Below are 21,912 nucleotides of genomic sequence, written 5' to 3' on the forward strand. Positions count from 1 at the left end.
ACTGAGGCTGGCAGGCGAGGTCCAAGGTCACGCCAGGTGGTGGCAGCCAGGCCCCGCCCCACTCGCCTGTTGCAGGACCCGCCCGCGCACAGCACCGAGGGTCGCCGCTGGGAAGGCCGCGCTGAGACAGACCCGCCGCGGGCGACAGGCCGGCCCAGGGCCTCGAGGCCCGCAGGCCCCGCAGCCGCGGGGAGGCCCAGCATCTCCGCGAGCGCCAGCTCCCCGCCCCGCTGCACCCGGGGGTCCCGCCCGCCGCGCCCCCGCCACGTCAGGCCGCGGGCTCGCCTCAGGCCGCCACTCCCGCGCCCGCGGCCCGCGCCCGCCCCTGCGTCCTCGTGCCCCTCGAGCTGCTCGCCCGGGCTCGGCTGCCGCCCGCCGCCCGCCCCCCCGCGCTCCCCGCCGCTCGACCCGCTCGGCCCGCGCCTCGCAGCTCACCTGGTGCCGCCGCAAGCTGAGACCGCACTCGCCGGAGGCGGGAGCGGGGCGGGCGGGCGGCCGCGGGGCGGGGCCTTGGTGAGTCACGTGGCCGCGCCGCGCAGGCGCCGGGCGGGGGCGGAAGGAGGAGGAGGGCGGGGGCGCCTCGCTGGGGGGCTGGAGCGGGGGGCGGGGGGCGCCGCCCGGGGCGACTCTTCCGCGGATGCGGCTCTGGCCTTGGCCCAGCCCAGGAGAGCTCGCCGCCGGGGTGACCGTGCGCCTCTGCACCGGGCATAGTTCCTGGCACCTGGCGGGGCTGAACGAATGAATGAGTGAATAAATGAAGCGATGCCTTTTGGGAAGGGTCGCGCCCTGTAAACCTGTTTCCTCCTTCTTTCTCTCGTTTCCTCTCTCCCAAATTCCCTCCCTCACTCATCCCTTCCATCCACTTCCTTCATTTCTTTCCTCCTCATTACCGCTCACTCACTCATTCTCTCATTCATTCCCTCACTCACGCGTTCCCGCCCCCCCTCGCGATCCCTTTAGCTCCCGGAGCCTCTGCTGATCGCCTGCCCTCTGCTGGGTGTTGGGGAGAAGAGATTGGACCCTGCCAGAGTGAACGGGTGTTCCTGTTTACCGAGACTCTGGAATAAATCCAATTCCCGGGATCCCTGGGTGGCGCAGTGGTTTAGCGCCTGCCTTTGGCCCAGGGCACGATCCTGGAGACCCGGGATCGAATCCCACGTCGGGGTCCCGGTGCATGGAGCCTGCTTCTCCCTCTGCCTGTGTCTCTGCCCCCCTCTCTCTCTCTGTGACTATCATAAATAAATAAAAATTTAAAAAAAAAAAAAAATCCAATTCCCATTCCAAAAGGCTGGACCCAGCAGTCCGCCGGGAGGCTCTTAGCATTCATTTTTCTACGCCTCACCTGCAAGAGGATCTTGTCCTCCGAGGCTCACCTGTAATTGCCGTGTCCAGAGGTTCCAGCCAGCAGAGCCTCTTGGTAGATAAAAATCGGGATGTCCTACACTGATGTTTATGGGGCGTTATGGGGGGGGGGGCTGTGGGGGAAAGATGTGGCTAGGGATGGCTCGTGGTTAAAAGGCGATACAGGAATGTAGGAAAGGAAGAAAGTAAATGAAAGAGAAGCATTGGGGCAGCCCCGGTGGCTCTGAGGTTTGGCGCCGCCTTCGGCCCAGGGCGTGATCCTGGAGACCCGGGATCGAATCCCACATCCGGCTCCCTGCATGGAGCCTGCTTCTCCCTCTGCCTGTGTCTCTGCCTCTCTCTCTCTCTCTCTTTCATAAATAAATTTAAAATCTTAAAAAAAGAGAGAGAGAGAGAGAGAGAAGAGAAGCACTGTTCTGGCTGAGCCTAACGTCTAAACAATGGCCAGGAGAGTAGGACCAGACTCTGGGATCAGGGGTTCCCAATGGGAATGGGCTTCTGGGAAGACTTTCTGGAGGAGGTGAGCCCCTAGCTACCTAACAGATGAGAACTTTTGGGGAGTAGGAGAAGCATTCCAGGAACGGGAGTGTCAGCAAAGGCACAAGGCGAGATCCTATGAACTGAATAGTCTGGAAACTACCAGAAGTTTCTGAGTCTGAAGAGAAAACTGGAAATGACCCTACCTCGGGAGGTGCAGGTGGATGTGGCCCTGAGGGCAGCCTTCAGTGAGGCCATGGGTTGCAGACTCTGGACTAGAGAGTAGGAGGAGGCTGAGTATGGGGGCAGCAGTGAAGCTACAACCTCGGGTGAGCAGGGAGTGGGGACAGGGAGGTGCTGGCTGAAGACCTGGGAAGGAGGCAAGTTCTCCACCACTACACATGAGTAATGGGTGAGGAAGAGTGAACCCATGAGATGGTGGAGAACAATGGGACTACACCCATCACAAGGAGATTGGAGGAAGAGCAGGTTTGGAGGAAGACAAGGCTCACTTTGGCCCCAGGAAGGGTAAAGAGACTGCAGATGTCCAGCTGAGGACTTTTCAGGCTGGAGGTAAAATCATGGACATATCATACACTTCAGCCAGAGGTGATACACTGAGCCAGAACAAGTATGAAAAAAAGAGTGAGTTGAGGGCAGAGCACAAGGTGTACTGGTGTTCCAAGGGACACCCAGAAAGCAAGAACCCATAGAGGAGACAGGGGAGGAATAATCTCAAAGGTCCAATGGGGCTAGGTATGAGGGTGGCCTCAGTGGAGAGAAGAGGCAAAGTCCCTGGATCTACTCCAGGGAGGCCTTTCCTTGGAGTGGCAGAAGGCAGCCTGCAGGGACTGAACTATGAAAGGAGGGGGGGACAAGAAGACTGCAAGGGTGGGTCTGGGCTCTGAGATGAGGACAGATGGGACCACAACTTGAGAGACCAAAGAGATTACCTTCAGGATGGAGAGAGGAGCTAGAGGGTGAAGAGGATGAGGATGAGTGAAGGGGAGAAGGCCAGGAGCAAAGTGGAGTAAGGCCAAGCCTTGTCTTCTTGGAGCTAGAGGGACCATCATCTCAAAATATACCCAGATCAAGTCAATGGCTCCCCCACTGGAAAATTCTGGAGGAGGGGAGTGTCAAGGGAAGAGAAAACCCCAGAAGCTGTGGTGTGCAGGATAATCTGGTGTCCTCCCATGGATGTGTTTGCTTTCTAGGAGATCCCTGAGGGTACGAACTTCCACCCAGTCCTCCATGGCTATATTCCCAGAACCTAGAACAGAGCTACCACTGAATAGGTTCTAAGAAAAATAAGTGGAGGGAATCGGAGAAAAATAAGAGGCTGAGAAACTGGTTAAAGAACTGATACAGGGCAGCCCCAGTGGCGCAGCGGTTTAGCGCAGCCTGCAGCCCAGGGTGTGATCCTGGAGACCCGGGATCAAGTCTCACGTCGGGCTCCCTGCGTGGAACCTGCTTCTCCCTCTGCCTGTGTCTCTGCTTCTCTCTCTCTGTCTCTCATGAATAAATAAATTAATTAATTAAATAAAGAACTGATACAGATGATGGAAAACTTTCTAAACTTCAACCCAGTGAAAGATATTTCAAAAGAAAAGCCAAACACACTTGTCTGCTACACAATTTGGTCGCAGACATACTAAACAAAAAATAATTGATGAAACATTTGCAACAAACTTGAGAGCAAGTGTCAAATACTATATAAAAAATTCATACAAAGGGTACCTGGGTGGCTTAGTCTGTTAAGCATCTGCCTCTGGCTCAGGTCATGATCTTGGATCATGGATTTGATCCTCATTGGGCTTCCTGCCCAGCAGGGGGTCTGCTTCTCCCTCTCCCTCTGCCCCTACTCCCTGCTTGTGCTCCCCCCCCAATAAATAAATAAAATCTTTTTAATTTTTTAAAAGATTTATTTATTTATTCATGAGAGACACAGAGAGTGAGAGGCAAAGACATAGGCAGAGGGAGAAGATTTGGGGGGAGTCCCCTGATGTGGGAATCCATCCTGAACCCAGGATCATACCCTGAGTTAAAGGCAGATGCCCAACCGCTGAGCCACCCAGGTGTCCCAACAAAATCTTTTTTTTTAATTATTTATTTATTCATGAGAGACATAGAGAGGCAAAGACATAGGCAGAGAGAGAAGCAGGCTCCTTAAGAGGAGCCCGATGAAGGACTCGATCCTGGTACTTCAGGACCACACTCTGAGCTCAAGGCAGACACAACTGCTGAGCAACCCAGGCACCCCAATAAATAAAATCTTTTTAAAATTTTCATACAAAACGATAAAAATACTAGGATTCCAATGGTTAGGTGGAAATGGACATAAATGGATAATATTCAAAAGAGAATAAACAAATTTAATACCTTCAAGAATCATCAACATCAAGGAAAGTGAAAAAAAAAAAGCAAATGATACAATATATCAGTGAACATCTTTGCAACATATATAGCAGACAAAAGATTATTACCCAGAATATATAAAGAACTTCTAAAAATCGATAATTAATCAATGGGCTAAATGTCTGGTAACAGATATTAACTAGATACTCACAGAAAAGGGCAGCCCCGGTGGCTCAGTGGTTTAGCGCTGCCTTCGGCCCGGGGCATGATCCTGGGGACCCGGGATAGATAGAGTCCCGCATTGGGCTCCCTGCATGGCTCCTGCTTCTCCCTCTGCCTGTGTCTCGCCTCTCTCTCTTTCTCCTCTCTGTGTATTCTAATGAATAAATAAATAAAATCTTTAAAAAAAAAAAAGAAACTCACAGAAAAGGAAGTCCCAGTGGATATAAACAAAAGAAGTCAAGTTCAATCTCATTAGCCATCCGGAAATGCAAATAATACAGCACATTTTCATACATTGTTAAAGAAAAAAATCATTCTACGACTTGTTAAAACAGGAAGGAAGACTATTCAGGAAGACTATTGCAACAGGGGTATGCCAAGGGAGAGAGAGATTAGGCTGAGCTCTGAATACAACAAAGACAGTTGGGAATTTGTAGGAAAGAGCTGACTGAGGGGATCAGTAGATGTAAAATTACTAATAACAGACATCAAGGGAGGGAGATTTTTGCTAAATTGGCCTATCAGGCTTATCATAGCTGGAGGATAAAGAATTTGACTGGGTATCAAAGGTGGGGGATGCTCCCTGAACTGATTTAGTAGAATTCTTTGCTAAGACTAAACTAGACAGGCCAGGGCAGCCCCAGTGGCGCAGCGGTTTAGCGCTGCCTGCAGTCTGGGGTGTGATCCTGGAGATCCAGGATTGAGTCCCATATCGGGCTCCTGCATGGGGCCTGCTTCTCCCTCTGCCTGTGTCTCTGCCTCTCTCTCTCTCTCTCTCTCTCTCTCTCTCTGTGTCTCTCATGAATAAATAAATAAAATCTTAAAAAAAAAAACTTTCCTTTAAAAAAATAAAAATAAACTAGACAGGCCAACATTGAAGCTTGGTTAGGAAGAGAGCTCAGAGGAGCCCAGCTAAAGATTGGTCAAGGAGAGAGCCTTTGTCAACATGAGCACAGCAAATATAAATAAGATGAGATCTAGTGTTGGTTGATGAGGGTGAGAATGTACATACATTGCTGATGAGAACGTAAATCAGAACAGCTAATTTGGAGTGTACAGTGTTTTTTAAAATATATCTGCAAATTCTTTGACTCTCCTCCCTTCTCAAAAGGTAAAGCTGAATCTTCCTTCCTCTTCCTCTGGACTTAGTGACTGTGTCTTCTAAGGACTAGAATGAGGCGGGATCCCTGGGTGGCGCAGCGGTTTAGCGCCTGCCTTTGGCCCAGGGCGCGATCCTGGAGACCCAGGATCAAATCCCACATCGGGCTCCTGGTGCATGGAGCCTGCTTCTCCCTCAGCCTGTGTCTCTGCCCCTCTCTCTCTCTCTCTGTGTGTGTGTGACTATCATAAATAAATAAAAATTAAAAAAAAAAAAAGGACTAGAATGAGGCAGAAGAAAAAGCCTGTGGCTTTCAAGGCCAGGCCATAAAAGATGTTGTTGCAGCTTCTGTCTTGCTCAATCTGCAGGAAGTGAGCCACCATGTCAGGAAGACACACAACCAGCCCTAAAGAGAGACCTCCATGGAACTGAGACCTCTGTCAAAGCCAGCACCCACTTGCCAGCCACGCATGAGCTGCATTGGAGGCAGATCCTCCAGTCTTGGCTAGGCCATAGTCTTCTGAAGTCCCACATCTGCCTGGAATCTCAAGAGAGACTGAACCAGAGACCTAGTTAAACCTCTCCTGAATTGCTGTCCCATAAAAACTGTGAAAGATAATAAATGTTGATTACAGTCATTTTAAGATGCTTGAATGTGGAGTAATTTGTTAGGCAGCAGCGTTAGATAACTAACCCCTACAACGACTGGCAGTAGCTATTAACATTTAAATAAAATGTAAAGTGGCTTTCTGCAAACCAATGATTCCCCTTCTGGGTGTCTATATTGGAGAAATACTGCCAGAGGGAGGCAAGACAGCATGGCGGCGAATGTTTATTGCAGCATGTTTTCAATTGTGAAAAAGCAGAATCAAAGTGAATGTCCATAAATAAACCATGGTGCATTGTTATTGTGGAATAACCTGCAGCAGGTGATCTAGGGGTGTGTAGCAATAACTTCTATTAAGTGACAAAGACAAACTGTGGAAAGATCCATATCCTATCATTTATTCAGAAAACAACCAGTGTTTTGAGGACTAAAGCCATCCTAAACTTTAGTTCACTGTCTCCAACAAGATGACTTCTTATTAGGCCATACCAGGTGAACGAGACTTTATCCAGAAGAATGAAGTTGCAATAATTGTATTGTTTCTTTCAGGAACTTCCTGACAATCCATTTATCTGAACAACAGATTACTCAACGAGCCACCATTAGAAGGAATGGTCCCATGTCGGAACAACAGATAGCTCAAGATAGGGTATCTTCAAGCCTGTTGACTCTTCAGGGCTGCTTCCAAACCTCGCCAGCTGAGCCCATCACTCCTGAACTATTATATATCAAGAGTTCTGCCCAATTTTAATCAGGCTGCAACATTGAAAGGCCTACCTCCCCTTTTATAAGTACAGTTGACCTTTAAACAACTGGATTTGAAATGGACAGATGCACTTACGTGTCAATTTTTTAGAGTAGAGTAGAAAATGTATTTTCTCTTATGATTTTTAAATTTTTAAAATTAATTAATTAGTCAATTTTTTAAAGGTAGGCTCCACACCCAACATGGGGCTTGAACTCACAACCTGAGATCAAGAGTTGCATGCTCTGCCGACTGAGCCAGCCAGGCACCTACTCTTACGATTTTCTTAATATCATTTTCTTTTCTCTAGCCTACTTTGTTATAATAATAAGGTATATAGGAGATCCCTGGGTGGCTCAGCAATTTAGCGCCTGCCTTCGGCCCAGGGTGTGATCCTGGAGTCTCAGGATCGAGTCCCGCATTGGGCTCCCTGCATGGAGCCTGCTTCTTCCTCTGCCTGTGTCTCTGCCTCTCTCTCTCTCTCTCTCTCTCTCTCTGTCTGCCTCTCATGAATAAATAAACAAAATCTTTAAAAAAAAGAATAAGGTATATAATAAGTATAATATACCAAGTATGTGTTAATTGACCTTGGTTTTGGTAGGAGTCCTGGTCAACAGTAGGCTGTCAGTAGTTACTCAAAAATTAAATGCGGATTTTCTTTTTTTTTTAATTTTTATTTATTTATGATAGTCACAGAGAGAGAGAGAGAGAGAGAGAGGCGCAGAGACATAGGCAGAGGGAGAAGCAGGCTCCATGCACCGGGAGCCCGATGTGGGATTCGATCCCGGGTCTCCAGGATCGCGCCCTGGGCCAAAGGCAGGCGCCAAACCGCTGCGCCACCCAGGGATCCCAAAATGCGGATTTTCAACTGTGCAGAAATTGGCACCTCTAAGGCCTGAGTTGTTCAAGGGTCCACTGTATAAACATCCTGCCTTTGACCTCCTTTCCCCCACCAACAATTCCATTCTCACACACACAAACACACAATTAACAGTAATTTCTTAATGTCACCAAGTAGTCAAGTGATCACATTTCCCAATTACTCTACACATGTTCTCCTTTGTCGCTTTTTTTTTTGGGGGGGGGTTGTTTTTTCATTTTTAATTTTTTAAAAAGATTTATTTATTTATTCATGATAGACATAGAGAGAGAGAGAGAGGCAGAGACACAGGAGGAGGGAGAAGCAGGCTCCATGCCGGGAGCCTGACATGGGACTTGATCCCGGGACTCCAGGATCACACCCTGGGCCAAAGGCAGGTGTGAGCCACCCAGGGATCCCCTAATTTCTAATTATTTAAAAATAGGTTCCGTGCCCAACATCGTGCCCAACATCAAGCCCAACGTCAAGCCCAATGTAGGGTTTGAACTCATGATCCTGAGATCAATACTTGAGCTGAGATCAAAAGTCAGACACTGGGCAGCCCTGGTGGCTTAGTGGTTTAGCGCTGCCTTCAGCCCGGGGTGTGATCCTGGAGACACCAGATTGAGTCCCACATTGGGCTCCCTGCATGGAGCCTGCTTCTCCCTCTGCCTGTCTCTCTCTCTCTTTCTGTGTGTGTCTCTAATAAATAAATAAAAGATTAAAAAAAAGAAAGTCAGACACTGAACCGACTGAGCTATCCAGGCACCCTTTAGGTTTTGTCTTTGTTTTGTTGTTGCTTTTTGAAGTTTTTTCGAATCAAGATCCAAACTGCATACAGCTGGGAGACCTTGAAAGTCTCTTTTAATCTTCAGGTTCCCTTCCATCTCATGTTTTTCTTCTTGTTGAAGAAACCAGGTCTTTTGATCCGTAGCTTCACCCAGACTGAATTTTGTAGTCTGTAATGTGATGACTGCTGGCAGGTATGCAAAGTGCTCCCTTCTTAGAAAAAAGGTGAAAAACTGTAAAAATTATGTGATAGGCCCTTAAGGAAAATTTCATACTTCAAGGGAGCACTATGCATTGTATAGAATACACCCGTTTCACCTATCAGATTCCAGTCTTTCCTTGCCCTAGCTGATTTACAACAGTACAATGTAGATAATAGCAATGCAAAAATAATTCTTGTCCATAGACATGCAAATCATGCCAGGTGGAGACTCAACTGGATTTTCTTCCTCCACTGTAGGAGAGGCCAGTTTTGTCTCATTTACATTTTCATTGCAATATTCCCCAATACTAAAAAAACTAATAAGATGTTACCAGCTTGCTTGCTTGCTTTTACGATTTATGATTTATTTATTTACTGATTGGTTGACCCAGTTAGTAAAGCATCTGCCTTTGACTCGGGTCATGATCCCAGGGTCCTAGGATCAAGCCCCATGTCAGGCTCCCTATGTCGGGCTCCTGGGAGAGCTTGCTTCTCCCTCTCCTCCCTACTTGTGCTCTCTCTCTCTCTGTCTCAAATAAATAAATAAATAATAAATAAATAAATCTTTTATTTAAAAAGATTTTATTTACTTGAGAAAGAGCATGAGCAGGAGGGGCAGGGGGAGAGGGAGGGAGAATCTTGAGCAGACTTTGCTGAGCATGGAGGCCAAAAAGGGGCTTGATCTTATGACCCTGAGATCAGGGCCCAGAGATCACAACCTGACCCAGAACACAGTTGGACGCTTAATCGCCTACATCACCCAGGCACTCCTGTTATTAGATTTCTGTTCAATGAGTTAATATCTGCATGAAAGTTATGATTTTACCTACTTTATAAAAAATATTTTACTTATTTATTTTACAGAGCAAGATGGAGAGAGGGAAGGAGCAGAGAGAAACAAACGAGTGGACTCTGTACTGAGTGTTGAGCCAGATTGGGGGCTCGATCCCACAACCCTGAGATCATGAGCTGAGCCAAAATCAAGAGTTGACTGCCTAACTGACTGAGCCACTCAGGTGCCCCAATTTTATCTATTTAAAAAAATCTCTTTTAATATGTGTAATATTTGAAATTCCATCAAATGTAAGAGCTTTCAAATATAAGTCCCTAGAACTCAGGACCCATGTCTAGTGCCTGGGCTGAGGAAATCTTCTGAAACTCTAACAGAGATCTGTGCACAAAGATGTTTGTTATATCTTGCCTGTAATAGGAAATCAAACATCCAGAATCTAAATGTCCAAGAACAAGGGAACGAGTAAGATGTGACAGATTTCATAGATTGCTATAGGATACTATTATTAAAATTATATTTTAGGGGTGCCTGGGTGGCACAATCGGTTAAGGATCCAACTCGATTTCAGCACAGGTCACGATCTCAGGGTGTTGAGATGAAGCCTCACATAGGGCTCTGCGCTCAGCATGAAATCTGCTTAAGATTCTCTTTCTCCCTCTGCCCCTGCCCCTCTTCCTGCTTGGGCTCTCTCTCTCTCTCAATAAATAAAATCTTTTAAAAAATGCATTTTACACTGGTTGCAGTTGGTCCTACATAGACTTGCCCATGATGTGGTTTTATAATATAAATTATAATTAAAATTCCAGTTACTAAAGGGTTGTTAATACTTGGGGATATGCTTATGGTATGATGTTAGGTTTACAGTACAGGATCAAATGGCATCTACACCATGACTTGTATTTTTTAAACTAAAGGGTGGGTAGGAAAAGATGGAAAATTTATCAAAATATAAATGGTGGCAGCCTCTGAATGATGGGATTTATAATGTTTGGTCCTTTCTCAAGTTTCCATGTATTGCTTTTAGGAGAAATAATCACCACTGCTCCCCCACCCCACACAGAATCGATTGCAGGCTCTATGCTAAACATAGTAGAGGGGTTATATTGAGCAGGTGCTGGGGTGGAAGGGGGGGGCAGATGATCACCTTTCATGGACTTGATTACCAAAGCAAGGAGTGGAATCAGAGGAATCCTCACGTGAGTTTAAAGGGAGACAGAGACGGAGCATGTGCAAGGCTCCCTAGAGAGAAAGAAGTTCATCTGCCCCAGATGCTTCCAGCTCCCAGCTCCTGCAGGGCCCAGAATGATATTCACAAAATGTGTGACTAGTGGATCACTAGTGGATCCAAGGCAAGGTAGCCTGCAGGAACCAGGAGGACAGAGACTTAATCACTCTCAAGTCATGTGGGATACAGGTCAAGCATGGGCATGGCTTCAGCTTCCTCCATCATTCATCCTCAGGATCTAAACCATCCACTTTCACACTGGGGCCCCAGGGAAGGGGGAAGGTCTATAGGTGTTGAGAGAGTGCAGGTCCATTTCAGGATCCATCTTCTCTTGGTCGTCCTGTTTCCCTAGGCTAAGAGGTCTGTGGCTGTCTCTACCTCCTCTCCTTCCTTTGTCACCCATTCGGATTCTAACCAAAGACCATTGCCATATGAGTTACCACCTCTGGGCCCCAAACAAAGGGACAAGTAGAAATAGAGCTCTGGAGCAAACATTAAAGGGGGTAGAACTTAATTTTATCCCAATGATAAACTCTTGACAGGCCCCAGCCTCTGTCTGTCTGTGAATCTGTGTCTGTGGCTCTATCAGCCTTCCAAAACCAGAGTGCAGAGGGGAAGAGATGTCCTGGGGACCCTATTGGGTTGGACATGATATGAAGTCCACCCTTTTCTTCCAGAGCTCCAGGGAGTCTCATTTGCCAAAGGGTTTGACATTGAGGACGGATTTTGCCAGTGAGATTATGAGACCAATAAATTGATGAACAGAATGTGCAGAGCCAAGGATCTAAATAACAAAATGCATTTGAAGCCCATATACAATATAGGATACACTGCAATCATATCATTGGGAACGTATTTAGAAAAGTGTTTAGATGTCAACCTAAAATGTGCAAGTTGGCTCAATTGGTAGAGTATGTGACTCTTGCTCTCAGGATCGTGAGATCAAACCCTATGGTGAGTGTGAAGTCTACTTTTAAAAAAAAGTTTAAAATGTGCAAGAGAGTGGTGATAGTTGTACATCCTTATGAGTATGTGAACAATACTAAGAAACACTGAATTGCATACTTGTTTTTTTAATGATTTTATTCATTTATTCATGAGAGACACAGAGAGAGAGGCAGAGACATAGGCAGAGGGAGAAGCAGGCTCCCTATAGGGAGCCCAATAGGGGACTTGATCCTGGGACTCCAGGATCACGCCCTGAGTTGAAGGCAGACGCTCAACCACTGAGTCACCCAGGCATCCCTGAATTGTATACTTTAAAGAGGTAAATTATATCCCAGTTTTTAAAAATGTGCAAGAGGAATATAGATAGGGTGATCAATCATGCCGTTTGACCTGAGCTACAGGACTTTCAGAGATAAAACCCAGAGAGTCCTATGCAAACCAGGACAAGTTGATCATCCTAAGTACAGAGTTTTTAAAACGTATTTTTAAGAGAATGAACAAAAAGTTTGAAGATCATGAAAAGCTCTCAACACAAGGCCTGAAACCCTGTGGGCAAGAGGGGCCCCTCTGGGGAACCTGCTCACATTCTCTCTCCCAGTGCTCCACAGTGCAGCCCCCTACCCCAGGCTCCTGCCTGGGACACAGAGACAAAGGGTCTTCATAGCCTAGCCTGGGCCTGGCACTTCACAGACACCAGTCGGTGCCCACTCACACTCTTTGAGGCCCATTTGGTGAGTGCTCACTTGGCACCTGGGAACCATCTAGGTTTAGGATTTTTGCCACCTACCCCCCACTCCAAAACCCCTGAGGCACAGACAAGGGCCACATAGATTCCATCCAGCAGAACTCTGATAATCCTCAAAGTATCCTTGGCTCCTCCCACCCCCTTGCATCCCACCTCCAGCTCACTTGCCTCCACCTCCACCCAACAAGTTTGTGTGCTCAAACGGGGACGTGGCTGTTGGGCCAAGCAAGATTGCCCATGTCCAGAATTTTTTTTTTTAAGATTTCGTTTACTCATGAGAGACATACACAGAGAGGCAGAGACACAGGCAGAGGGAGAAGCAGGCTCCATGCGGGGAGCCTGATGTGGGACTCCATCCCGGGTCCCCAGGACCACGCCCTGGACCGTAGGCTTTGCTAAACCACTGAGCCACCTGGAGCTGCCCCAAGTCCGGAATTAAATAAATGTGGCTTAGGCTCCTTTTATCACCACCCCTTACAAAATACAGTGGGATATGAGATTCCAAAAGGCTAGCAGAAAGAAGCAGTGACCGAAGTCTATGTGGTCACACTTTGGATGTGGCGCTGTAAGGTAGTGGTGGGAAAGCAGAGCCCAGATCACTTTGGCGTAGTACTTGGCCTACAGTAGGTGCTGCGAAATATGTGATAAATAAACAATCTCCATAGCATCCGCTGTAGACTTGCCAGCAGCTTGGCCGAAGGGTGCCGATCTCGTGCTGGTGGTGAGGCCAGCACAGATATGGGTCACAAGAGATTCAGGTGGCCAGGGTAGGCTGACTGCAGGGAGTACCAGGAGTACTATGCAGCCATGGCTCTTCCACACCGGGTCGGGTCAGCCCCGAGCACCTGGAATTCCCGTCCCGCGCGGTAGGGGCGCTAGAGGAGAGGCCATGGTTTGGGGTACGCGGGAGGCCGGCCGCTGAGAAGTTGCCCTGAGCCGTCCCGAAACTCCATTTCCCGCAGGCCCGTGCGCGCGACTCCATTTCCCACAATCTCCGTTCGGCTTCCGGCGCGGCGGAGGCGACTCCGACGGCTTCCGGGTTTGGGCCTGGCGCTGCGGTAGAGGCGGCGGCGGCGGCGGAGCGGGACGCGGGCGGTGGGAGCGGAGGGACCGGTATGGACGTTTCGGGGCAGGAGACCGATTGGCGGAGCGCCGCCTTCCGGCAGAAGTTGGTCAGTCAAATGTGAGTAGGGGCTGGGCTAGAGGGCGAAATCTCCGGACCTTCCCCCCTTAGCCCTCCCGCGCGCGGAGGGCGAGGCCCGGGTGGGACTCGCGGGAGACCTAGGGCGGCCGGACCCGCTGGGGCCTGGGGGTTCCGAGAGCCGAAGGTTCCCGGGGCTCGCGTGAGTCCAGGGCGCGGCTGAGCTCTCGGCTGTCCTTTCCATTCTTGGCTGATATGGACTCTTCGTTAGCTTTCCCGGGGCCAAACTCTGCAAACCCAGCGAGCCCTGGCTTATGAGTCATCGTCCTGAGCGTTCTCATTCGTCATTTGTGTGCTTTGGTTGCAGACTTTCCCCTGCTTTGAATCACACTGAATTCGAAAAAGGAAGGGGGCAGCCCGTGGCGGCTTTAGCAGATCTGGGTGTTTTGTGACTCGTCTTTAAGAAAAGCACATCAGAGTGAGAGAAAGAGATTGCAGGGGGTGGGTGGAAGATGAGGTTGGGAAGCTAGTGCTTGGGGCTGTGGGTGGTGGGGGATGGAGAATCTTAAGGGTAACCTGCCTCCCCCGCGCCCCAGTCCCGCCCCAGTGTGGATTTTGCTAAGGGTGGCAGGAAGAGGCTGTCAGGAAGCGACCGTCGGTTGGGAGGAGGGAGTGAAGAGCTGGGGTTAATACCTTTGCCCCACAGTTGCAGCTGCTGAACCCCTCAATGCAGGGGCTGCCACTGCAACCTAGGCTTCACCTAGTGGAACTCCACCACCCACTGCTTGTTTCGTTCAGCAGTATTTTACTGAGCTTACTGGTGTTGTGCTAGCCACAGATTTGCCTGAGACAGCCCCTGCCTGCCCTCTGGGAACGCACTATTATAAAGAAGTAGTTGCAGTGCGGTCTTTCTCCTAGGAAGAATGGACAGTTTGAGCAGGGCAGAAGCAGCCTTCTGGAGTAGGTGGCAAATAGATTGTGCCCTAAAAAGACAAGTAGGAGTGTGAAAGGCTATCATTCCAAGCTGAGTAGTGGAGAAGTATGAACTCTCACTGCATTGGAGGATATTGCTATAGGCTGAATTCTGGGGATTGAGGAGTAACGAGGTTCAGGAGATGGTAATGGAATGAGGGTGAGCAGGTGCTGACATGTTAGCGGTGGGAGTGCTGTGCTAAGGAGTTGAGCCTGTATTTGGCATGTGGCCTGCTTTGAGGTAGTGAAATGTCAGAGTTGGGAAGATTCCCGGAGTCTCTGGAGATGGATCAAAAACAGAAGAGAGAGGCCAGTTAGCCCATTATGAGTTTTGAACTCTTGGGGTTTGAGGACCTGTCATTTTTCATCCTTGTGTTCCTACTGCTAGATCACTGCCTGTCACATTGCTCCATAAAATGGTTGTGGAATGACTTAGTAAGAGAGTATAAAAGCCTGTACTAGACAGTGGTGGAAACTGAAAGAGGAAGACCATTCCAGAGAAAGGGGAGAGCAAGCATAGACAGTCCTTGATGACTAAACTGAATGCCGGGGGGGAGGGCGCGGGGGGTTGGGGAATGCAGCAGCGTGGAAGGAAGGAAGTGGGATGGAATGCTGGGAAGCCTCTTAGTACAGTGGAAGGCGTGGGGACTGTAGAGTTAGTGGCTCTGGGCACTGCTATGGAATAGTCTGGGGGCAATTCTGCAGATATTGCAGAATCAGTGAAGTGTTTTGTTTTGTTTGGGGGAGTTGATTCCCTGGAGTTGTCTATAGATGAAATCATGAGGGATGGCCCACTTCAGGGCTCCGCAAGAAAAGCCTTTAGGGCAAAGATTTTTCTTTGGGAAGACCTTAGAACCAGAACCATAGAATCAGAAGACTGAGTTGCCATCAAAGGAAATTGGGGGGTCAGGGAGTGTCAGAGGGCAGGAGGGTAATTGAAGAGTCTCTGGGTGTCAAGGACTGCCTGGATACTTCATAATTCAGCTTCCTTCTGCTTTTAGGCAAGCTGTATTCTTTCCTTTATTTGCCAGATTGCTGCTTGTGTATTAGTTTTTCTCTCGCTGCTGTAACAAATTACCACATCTATAGTGGCTTAAAACAACACACATTTATTACTTGACAGTTTTTGTAGATGTAAGCTCTAGGTGGACTCAGCTGAGTCTTCTGCCTAGGGTCTTGCAAGGCTGAAGTCAAGATGTTGGTTAGGTGTGCATTTCTTCCTAGAGGCTCTGTGGTAGAATTTGCTTCCAAGCCCATTTAGGTTGTTGGCCAGATTCATTCAATGCAGTTGTAGGGCTAAGGTGTTCTCGGACCTTACTATTTAGTCTTCATTCCTAGAGGTGGCCTGCATTCGGTCTCATACTTTCTATGTGGCCCCCTCCAACAGGGGTGGGCTTTTCTATTGCATCTTTCTGACTTCAGCCAAGAACATTCTCTAGTAAAGACTCAGGTTAGATTGGGTCCACTCAGATAATCCAGGATGATGTCCATATTTTATTTATTTATTTTTAAAGATTCTACTATTTATTTAACACAGAGAGAGCACAAGCAGGGGGAATGGCAGGCAGAAGGAGAGGCAGAAGCAGGCCTCCTTCAGAGCAGTGAGTCTGGTGCGGGACTGATCCCAGGACCCCGGGATCATGACTTGAGCTGAAGGCAGGCGCTTAGCCAACTGAGCCACCCAGGCACCCTGATGTTCCTATTTAAAGTCTATAATTTTATTATAGCTGGAAAGTCCCTTCTGCCATGTAACCTAGCATGTTGACAGGTTCAGGGATTAGGGCATAGGCATCTTTGGGGAGCCCTTTGAAACTGCTGGAATGAGCAGTTTCAAAGATTGTCTGCCTGACACGATGTGGTGCTCTCAGTTCTCGGGTTTGTTTTCTCTCCAGGATTCGCTTGGAAGAGTCATGATTCTTGGTGCCTTGATTTGTTGTGTTTGCAGGGTTAAGTCTAACTTCCTCTGGTGTTTATGCTGTTGTTTGAAGGTGGATATCTTGGGAAATGTTTAGAACCCAAGTAATTTGTATAGATGAGTGAGGAAGTAAAGAAAGCATAGTGAAGAACTGAGGAGTTTCAGCAGAAGGAAAAGCATCTGATAGCTGGTTCATGTCTCCACTTGGCTCTTGAGTATCTATTAAGAGAATAGTGCTTCAGATCACAGGGCCGATAATCTAGTCTCTTGGCTACTATGAGAAAAAAGTGATTTTGATTTGGGGCTGGTTAGGAGAGCTCTTGTGCGGACTCTCTGGTATAGCCTCTTAGCCTTTTACTGCCTCTGCCACATCTGGACCCATTCTGGACTGCTCCTTCCCCCTTGCTCTCTGCTGCCCTGCTGAAAACCTGTCTGTGAACTTCTCAGCATTAGAACAAGATTCCAGATGGCCTACTCTCCCAGCTCCTCACCATAGCCTGGTTTAGCCACCTCTTAATCCCCTCAGTTTGCTCCAGCCACTCTGACCTTTCAGCTTTTTGAACATTCCAGGTTCTTTTTGTTGTTGTTCTCTCTCTCTCTTTTTTTTTTGGTTCTCTTTATTTTTATTTTTTTTAAAGATTTTATTTATTCATGAGAGGCAGAGAGAGAGAGAGAGGCAGAGACACATGCAGAGGGAGAAGTAGGCTCCATGTAGGGAGCCTGATGTGGGACTCAATCCCGGGTCTCCAGGATCAGGCCCTGGGCCGAAGGTGATGCTAAACAACTGAGTCACCTGGGCTGCCCGGTTCTCTCTTTTTAAACAAGTTATTATGAAGTATTTAGGGTATTCAGCAATGGGTGGACTTCCCTCCACTACATTTATGACCAGTTTCTCTTCCTTTACTTTAGATGTTTGCTTAAATACTAAATACTCCAGATCCTTCTCTGCCTACCCTGCCTAAATTGGGTCACTCTCACTGATATGTTGGATCTCAGCCGTTTGTAGTTTCCCGTGGGCCCCAGTCCCAAGAAGCATGGCATCTGGCATATAAAACACGTGTTGAAGTGTGCAAGAGGAAGTATTTTTCTGAGGGCTGTGTGTGCCGCCCTCTCATACTACAGTGGTCTTCTCTACCTGTGCCAGGATGCATTGTGAAGCTCTGCAACCACCCCACCCCCAACTTTCTCCACTTGTTACCAAGTGACCATGGGCAGAGTACCTAACCTTTCTGGATCATCTCCCTCACCTATGAAATGGCTAGAGTCTATTAGCCCAGTCTGTCCATTAGCCCAGTCCATAGCCCAGTCTATCTCACAGGGAAGGTGGGGGGAAAAATGAAAAGACTTCCATCTGAGCCCTAGCAGATGCCTCCTCCTTAGGTTCTTGCAGGATTAGGAGCCTTGGAAGGTGAAGGTAAAACCCCCAAGCCTGGGTAAGGGAATTGGTGACACTTGAAGGAGCCTGTGGGGAGGGTAGTTGTGACACTGTTGGTGAGTTCAAATCATCTCTTCATTGAACGTCCACTCTCCCTACAGCACATGGGAGGATGCCCCCCTTAGAATTCTCAGCCTGGCTTTTGTGGGCCTAGGGCTTTCCTGGGGGATTGCTGGGTTAGTGTTGAACCCATGTCTGGTATGTGGGATCCTAGAGAACAAGCATGTATCTGTAGTAGCCGGCACTATGCCTGACAGGGTAGGTAAGTAGTGAATGAAAGGACTTCGTCAATCAATTCTTCCCCTTCTTTTAAATGTTTCTGCCATCTTATTCTTTAGACTTTTATGCCTCCCACCTCTCAGAACATCAGATTGCACATATAAACATGAAATAAATAAATGTTGAGCTGAACAGATTGCAGAGGGGAGGAGATCTGGGGGTGAGGGGTGGGGAAGGGCAGTGTGTATCAGGGCTTTACTTGAGTGCCAGGAGATCAGGGAGCGCGGAGCAGATTCAGGCCAGACAGGTCAACCACCTCTTCTGGTGAAGCCCCCAAAGGAGATGTGAGCTCCAGGCTGGGACCTAGGAGATACAGAGCTGTCTGCGTGGATCATAAGAAGAAAGTTGAGTGCTATTTAGCCAGAAACATAATGAAACAAAGCAAAAAAATCCATGAGGAACAAAGAACAAACAACTGAACAGCAACTTCCAAGGGCCTGGAGAGGCCTTAGGACGGGTGGGGAGTGCCCTGAAACTTGCATGTCTCGATTCTGCCTGTGTATGTTCTATCCTCCAAGCAGAAGCGAGGGCATCTCGGCTGAGCCTTGACAATGGCTTATTCCACTTAGGCTTCCCAACAGCCCTGTGCCCTCCTGGTGTGATTCTGGCCTTTATTCTCCAGTGGGGAAGGTCCTGAGCCCCGCTGCTTTCTTCATAGCCTGGTTGGTATCTAAACAACCAGGCTGGCTTGTAGGCTTCTGTGTATAAGCCACCACTATGTCCATTCCCGGAGGCCAGGGGCCTGTCTCTCTGACCACCTCCAAGCCTGACTTCTCCTGATGGCAATCAGGAAGTGATTGTGGAGCCATTGACTTCAGAGTCCTGAACCCTACTGCCTCTTGACCAGGAGTGACAGTGACCTGAGGGGTTGTGGGCCCTCATCTGCTCTGGGGTCAAGGCTTTCTTAATAGCAGCAACAACAGCAGCTGATATGAATCCCCACTGCAGGAGTTGACTATGTTAGCTCATTGACTTCCCGCTTGCATTGTTAGTCGATGCATTTGTTACTTCCATTTTTAAGATGAAGAAACTGAGGTGTAGAGGAGAGGTCACTGCTGCTTCTAGTTAGCTCTGCATGTTACGAATGAATGCTTGCGGAACCAAAGCAGGACAAGAGAGGCAAACTGACTTTTAATTTTTGAAAGAGAGGTCCTGCTTTTTAGGCGTAGCAGAGAGATGGCAGCTGGAAGGTGACCAAAGCCAGGTGCTGGCGGGCATCCTGTTGGCAATTTTAGCAACTCCTCGTGGGTCAGTGGAACCTAAACAGTAGCAGAAGGGCCAGCCAGCAAGCCTCCAATGATCTTTGGCCTTCGCACAGGCTATAGCTAGGCTCCCAGCCTCACCAGCTCCATTTTGTAAGAGACCTCACCCATCCATCACACCTACAGCCCTTATATCCATTCCTGACCAGAAGTCTTCCAACTCTTGCTGCCATTTATGACAAGGTGGCTGTGGTTAGTCCGGGCTCCATGTGAGACATTCCCTTGTTGTCACATGATCATCTCCCTGCCACTGTCATGCAGGGCAAGGGAGTGCCCTTTAAAGCATTCCTCAGGGCAATAATGTTGGTTACATACCAGAGGGTGCATTTTTTTTTTTTTTTGAGGAATAGTAATGAACTTTTAAAAATTTGAAATGGAAAGTTTAAATCCTAAAACCAAGTAGCATAGTTTATTTTTTAAAAATTTTAAAAGAGTTTATTTATTCACAAGAGACACAGAGAGAGCAAGGGGCAGAGAGACACAGGCAGAGGGAGGAGAAGCAGGCTCTGTGCAGGGAGCCCGATGTAGGACTCCATCCCAGGACTCCGGGATTGTGCCCTGAGCCAAAGGCAAATGCTCAGCCTTAACCTAGGCGCCCCCCAAGTAGCGTAAGGACCCCATGCCACATTCAGCTTCAGGTTATCGATTCTTGCTTCTTGGACTCCACCCCCTGCCCTCAGTTATGTTGATGGTGGGAATGTTTGAGTGGCTGCCCACTGCCTTGGGTTCAAATCTCAGCTTGACTCCCTCCTCCAGGGTCTGTAGCCCCCTATACTGGGCTGCCTGTGGTTTCTCAGAGGAGCCCAGCTCTTTCTTGACCCTGGCTGTTCTGCATCCTTTTTGTTCGCCTGCATGAGACCAATCCCTCCCATGGTGGAACATTGCAGTCCCATCCTGCTCACCCTTCCAGGACACCAGGCCACCTGCTGCCTCCCTCCTCTTCACACCCAATGTGAAGAGTTACCAGTTTGTGCTTGAATTTCTTGAACACTCGTTTCCCCCAGTCTGAACCCCTCATGGGGATTCCTGCATCTCCAAGAGTGCCGTGGTGCATGGATTCCCAAGCACCACCAGAGCCCTGCTATGGCTCTGTGGTGATAGTGGGCTAACCTGATGGGTGCTCACCTCAGAGTTGGAAAAAGTCTTTTTTCTTTTTTTCTTTCTTTTCTTTTTTTAAGTTTTATTAATTTAAGTACTCCCAACACCTAAAGTGGGGCTCTAACTTATGACTCTGAGATCAAGAGTCTCATGCTCCAGTGACGCAGACACAAATAAGTACAGGAAACACGGGAAGTCTGAAGGAGATGAGTGGACGATCAGCATCCACATCCCGGTGGTGACACTGTACACTATAGTTACACAAATGTTATATTTGGGAGAAATTGGGTGAAGTTTACAAAGGATCTCTGTGTTACTTCTTATAACTGCATGTGAATCTACTGTTACTTCAGTAAAGTTTTTAATAATAATAATAAAAAAAAGAGTCTCATGCTCTTCTGACTGAGCTAGCAAGGTACCCCAAGATTCGATTGGTTTAATTGACTGATTTTTAAGTAGGTTCCACACAGTACAGGGCTTGAACTCACTACTTGGAGGTAAGACCTCAGCTGAGATCAAGAGTTGGACACTCCACCAACTAAACCACCCAAGTGCCCCTTATTTTTTAAGTAATCTGTAGACACAGCATGGGGCTTGACCTTATTTAGAATTCCAAGATCAGGAGTCATGTGCTCTTCTGCCAGAGTCAGCCAGGTGGCCCCCCAAGTTGGAGAAAATCTTAACACCAATCATGGGAAGACGCAGGCGAACAGACATCCTCACAAGCTGCTACTGGAAGCACATAAATGAGGCCATTTTTCTGAAGGCCATTTGGCAATACTCTTTATTCCAGTAAGCTTAAAATGTCTACTTCCTTAGGCATTTCCTTCAAGGCAAAATTCAGGAGAGTGTTCAAAGCCTGTTGGCAGTGAGGGTGCTCATTTCCACATCAAGTCAGAAGAGGAACAGGGGGAGATAAGACAGCAGTGGAGCTGGGTTAGATTTGTTCTAGGAGCTAGGGATGGTAGATTTAGGGCTGCTGTTAAAAATGACATGGGAGTCAAGCGTCTGGGTGGCTCAGTTAGTTAAGCCTCCGACTCTTGACTGTGGCCCAGGTCATTATCTTGGGGTCCTGAAAGTGAGACCGGTGTCAGGCTCCCTGCTTGGCAGGGAGTCTGATTGAGTTTCTCTACCTCTGCCCTTCCCCCTATCATGCTCACCCTCTGTTTGTGTGTCTCTCTCTCTCTCCAAAATAAATCCGTCTTACAAAAAAAAAAAAAAATGACATGAGAGAGACACTTGGCTGGCTCAGTTGGTGAAGCATGTGACTCTTGTTCTCAGGGTTGTAAATTGAAGCCCCACTTTGGGTGTAGTGATTACTTAAAAATAAAATCTTTTTTTTTTTTTTTAAGATTTTATTTATTTATTTGTGAGAGACACAC

The 21,912-nt window shown here is 48.0% G+C and overlaps 2 protein-coding genes across 4 annotated transcripts in view; one reads left to right on the forward strand and one right to left on the reverse strand.

The window, feature by feature from the left end:
- The window catches only part of KLHL22 (kelch like family member 22), a 41,620-nt gene extending 41,125 nt beyond the window's left edge, over positions 1-495 (reverse strand). The window contains exon 1 of the mRNA XM_055323027.1: positions 436-495. The gene's annotated coding sequence lies outside the window, so the exon portion shown is untranslated. The remainder of the gene's footprint in view (positions 1-435) is intronic.
- A 12,978-nt stretch (positions 496-13,473) lies between these two features.
- MED15 (mediator complex subunit 15) overlaps positions 13,474-21,912 on the forward strand; it is a 70,154-nt gene continuing 61,715 nt past the window's right edge. For all 3 annotated transcript variants that reach the window (XR_008664078.1, XM_055322526.1, XM_055322524.1), the window contains exon 1: positions 13,474-13,611. Coding sequence is in view for 2 of the 3 variants with exons in the window: in XM_055322526.1 (XP_055178501.1) it covers positions 13,544-13,611 (68 nt within the window). In the remaining variant the exon portion in view is untranslated. The remainder of the gene's footprint in view (positions 13,612-21,912) is intronic.

Source organism: Nyctereutes procyonoides, unplaced genomic scaffold, assembly GCF_905146905.1.
Source record: "Nyctereutes procyonoides isolate TBG_1078 unplaced genomic scaffold, NYPRO_anot_genome, whole genome shotgun sequence".
Lineage (NCBI taxonomy): Eukaryota > Metazoa > Chordata > Mammalia > Carnivora > Canidae > Nyctereutes > Nyctereutes procyonoides.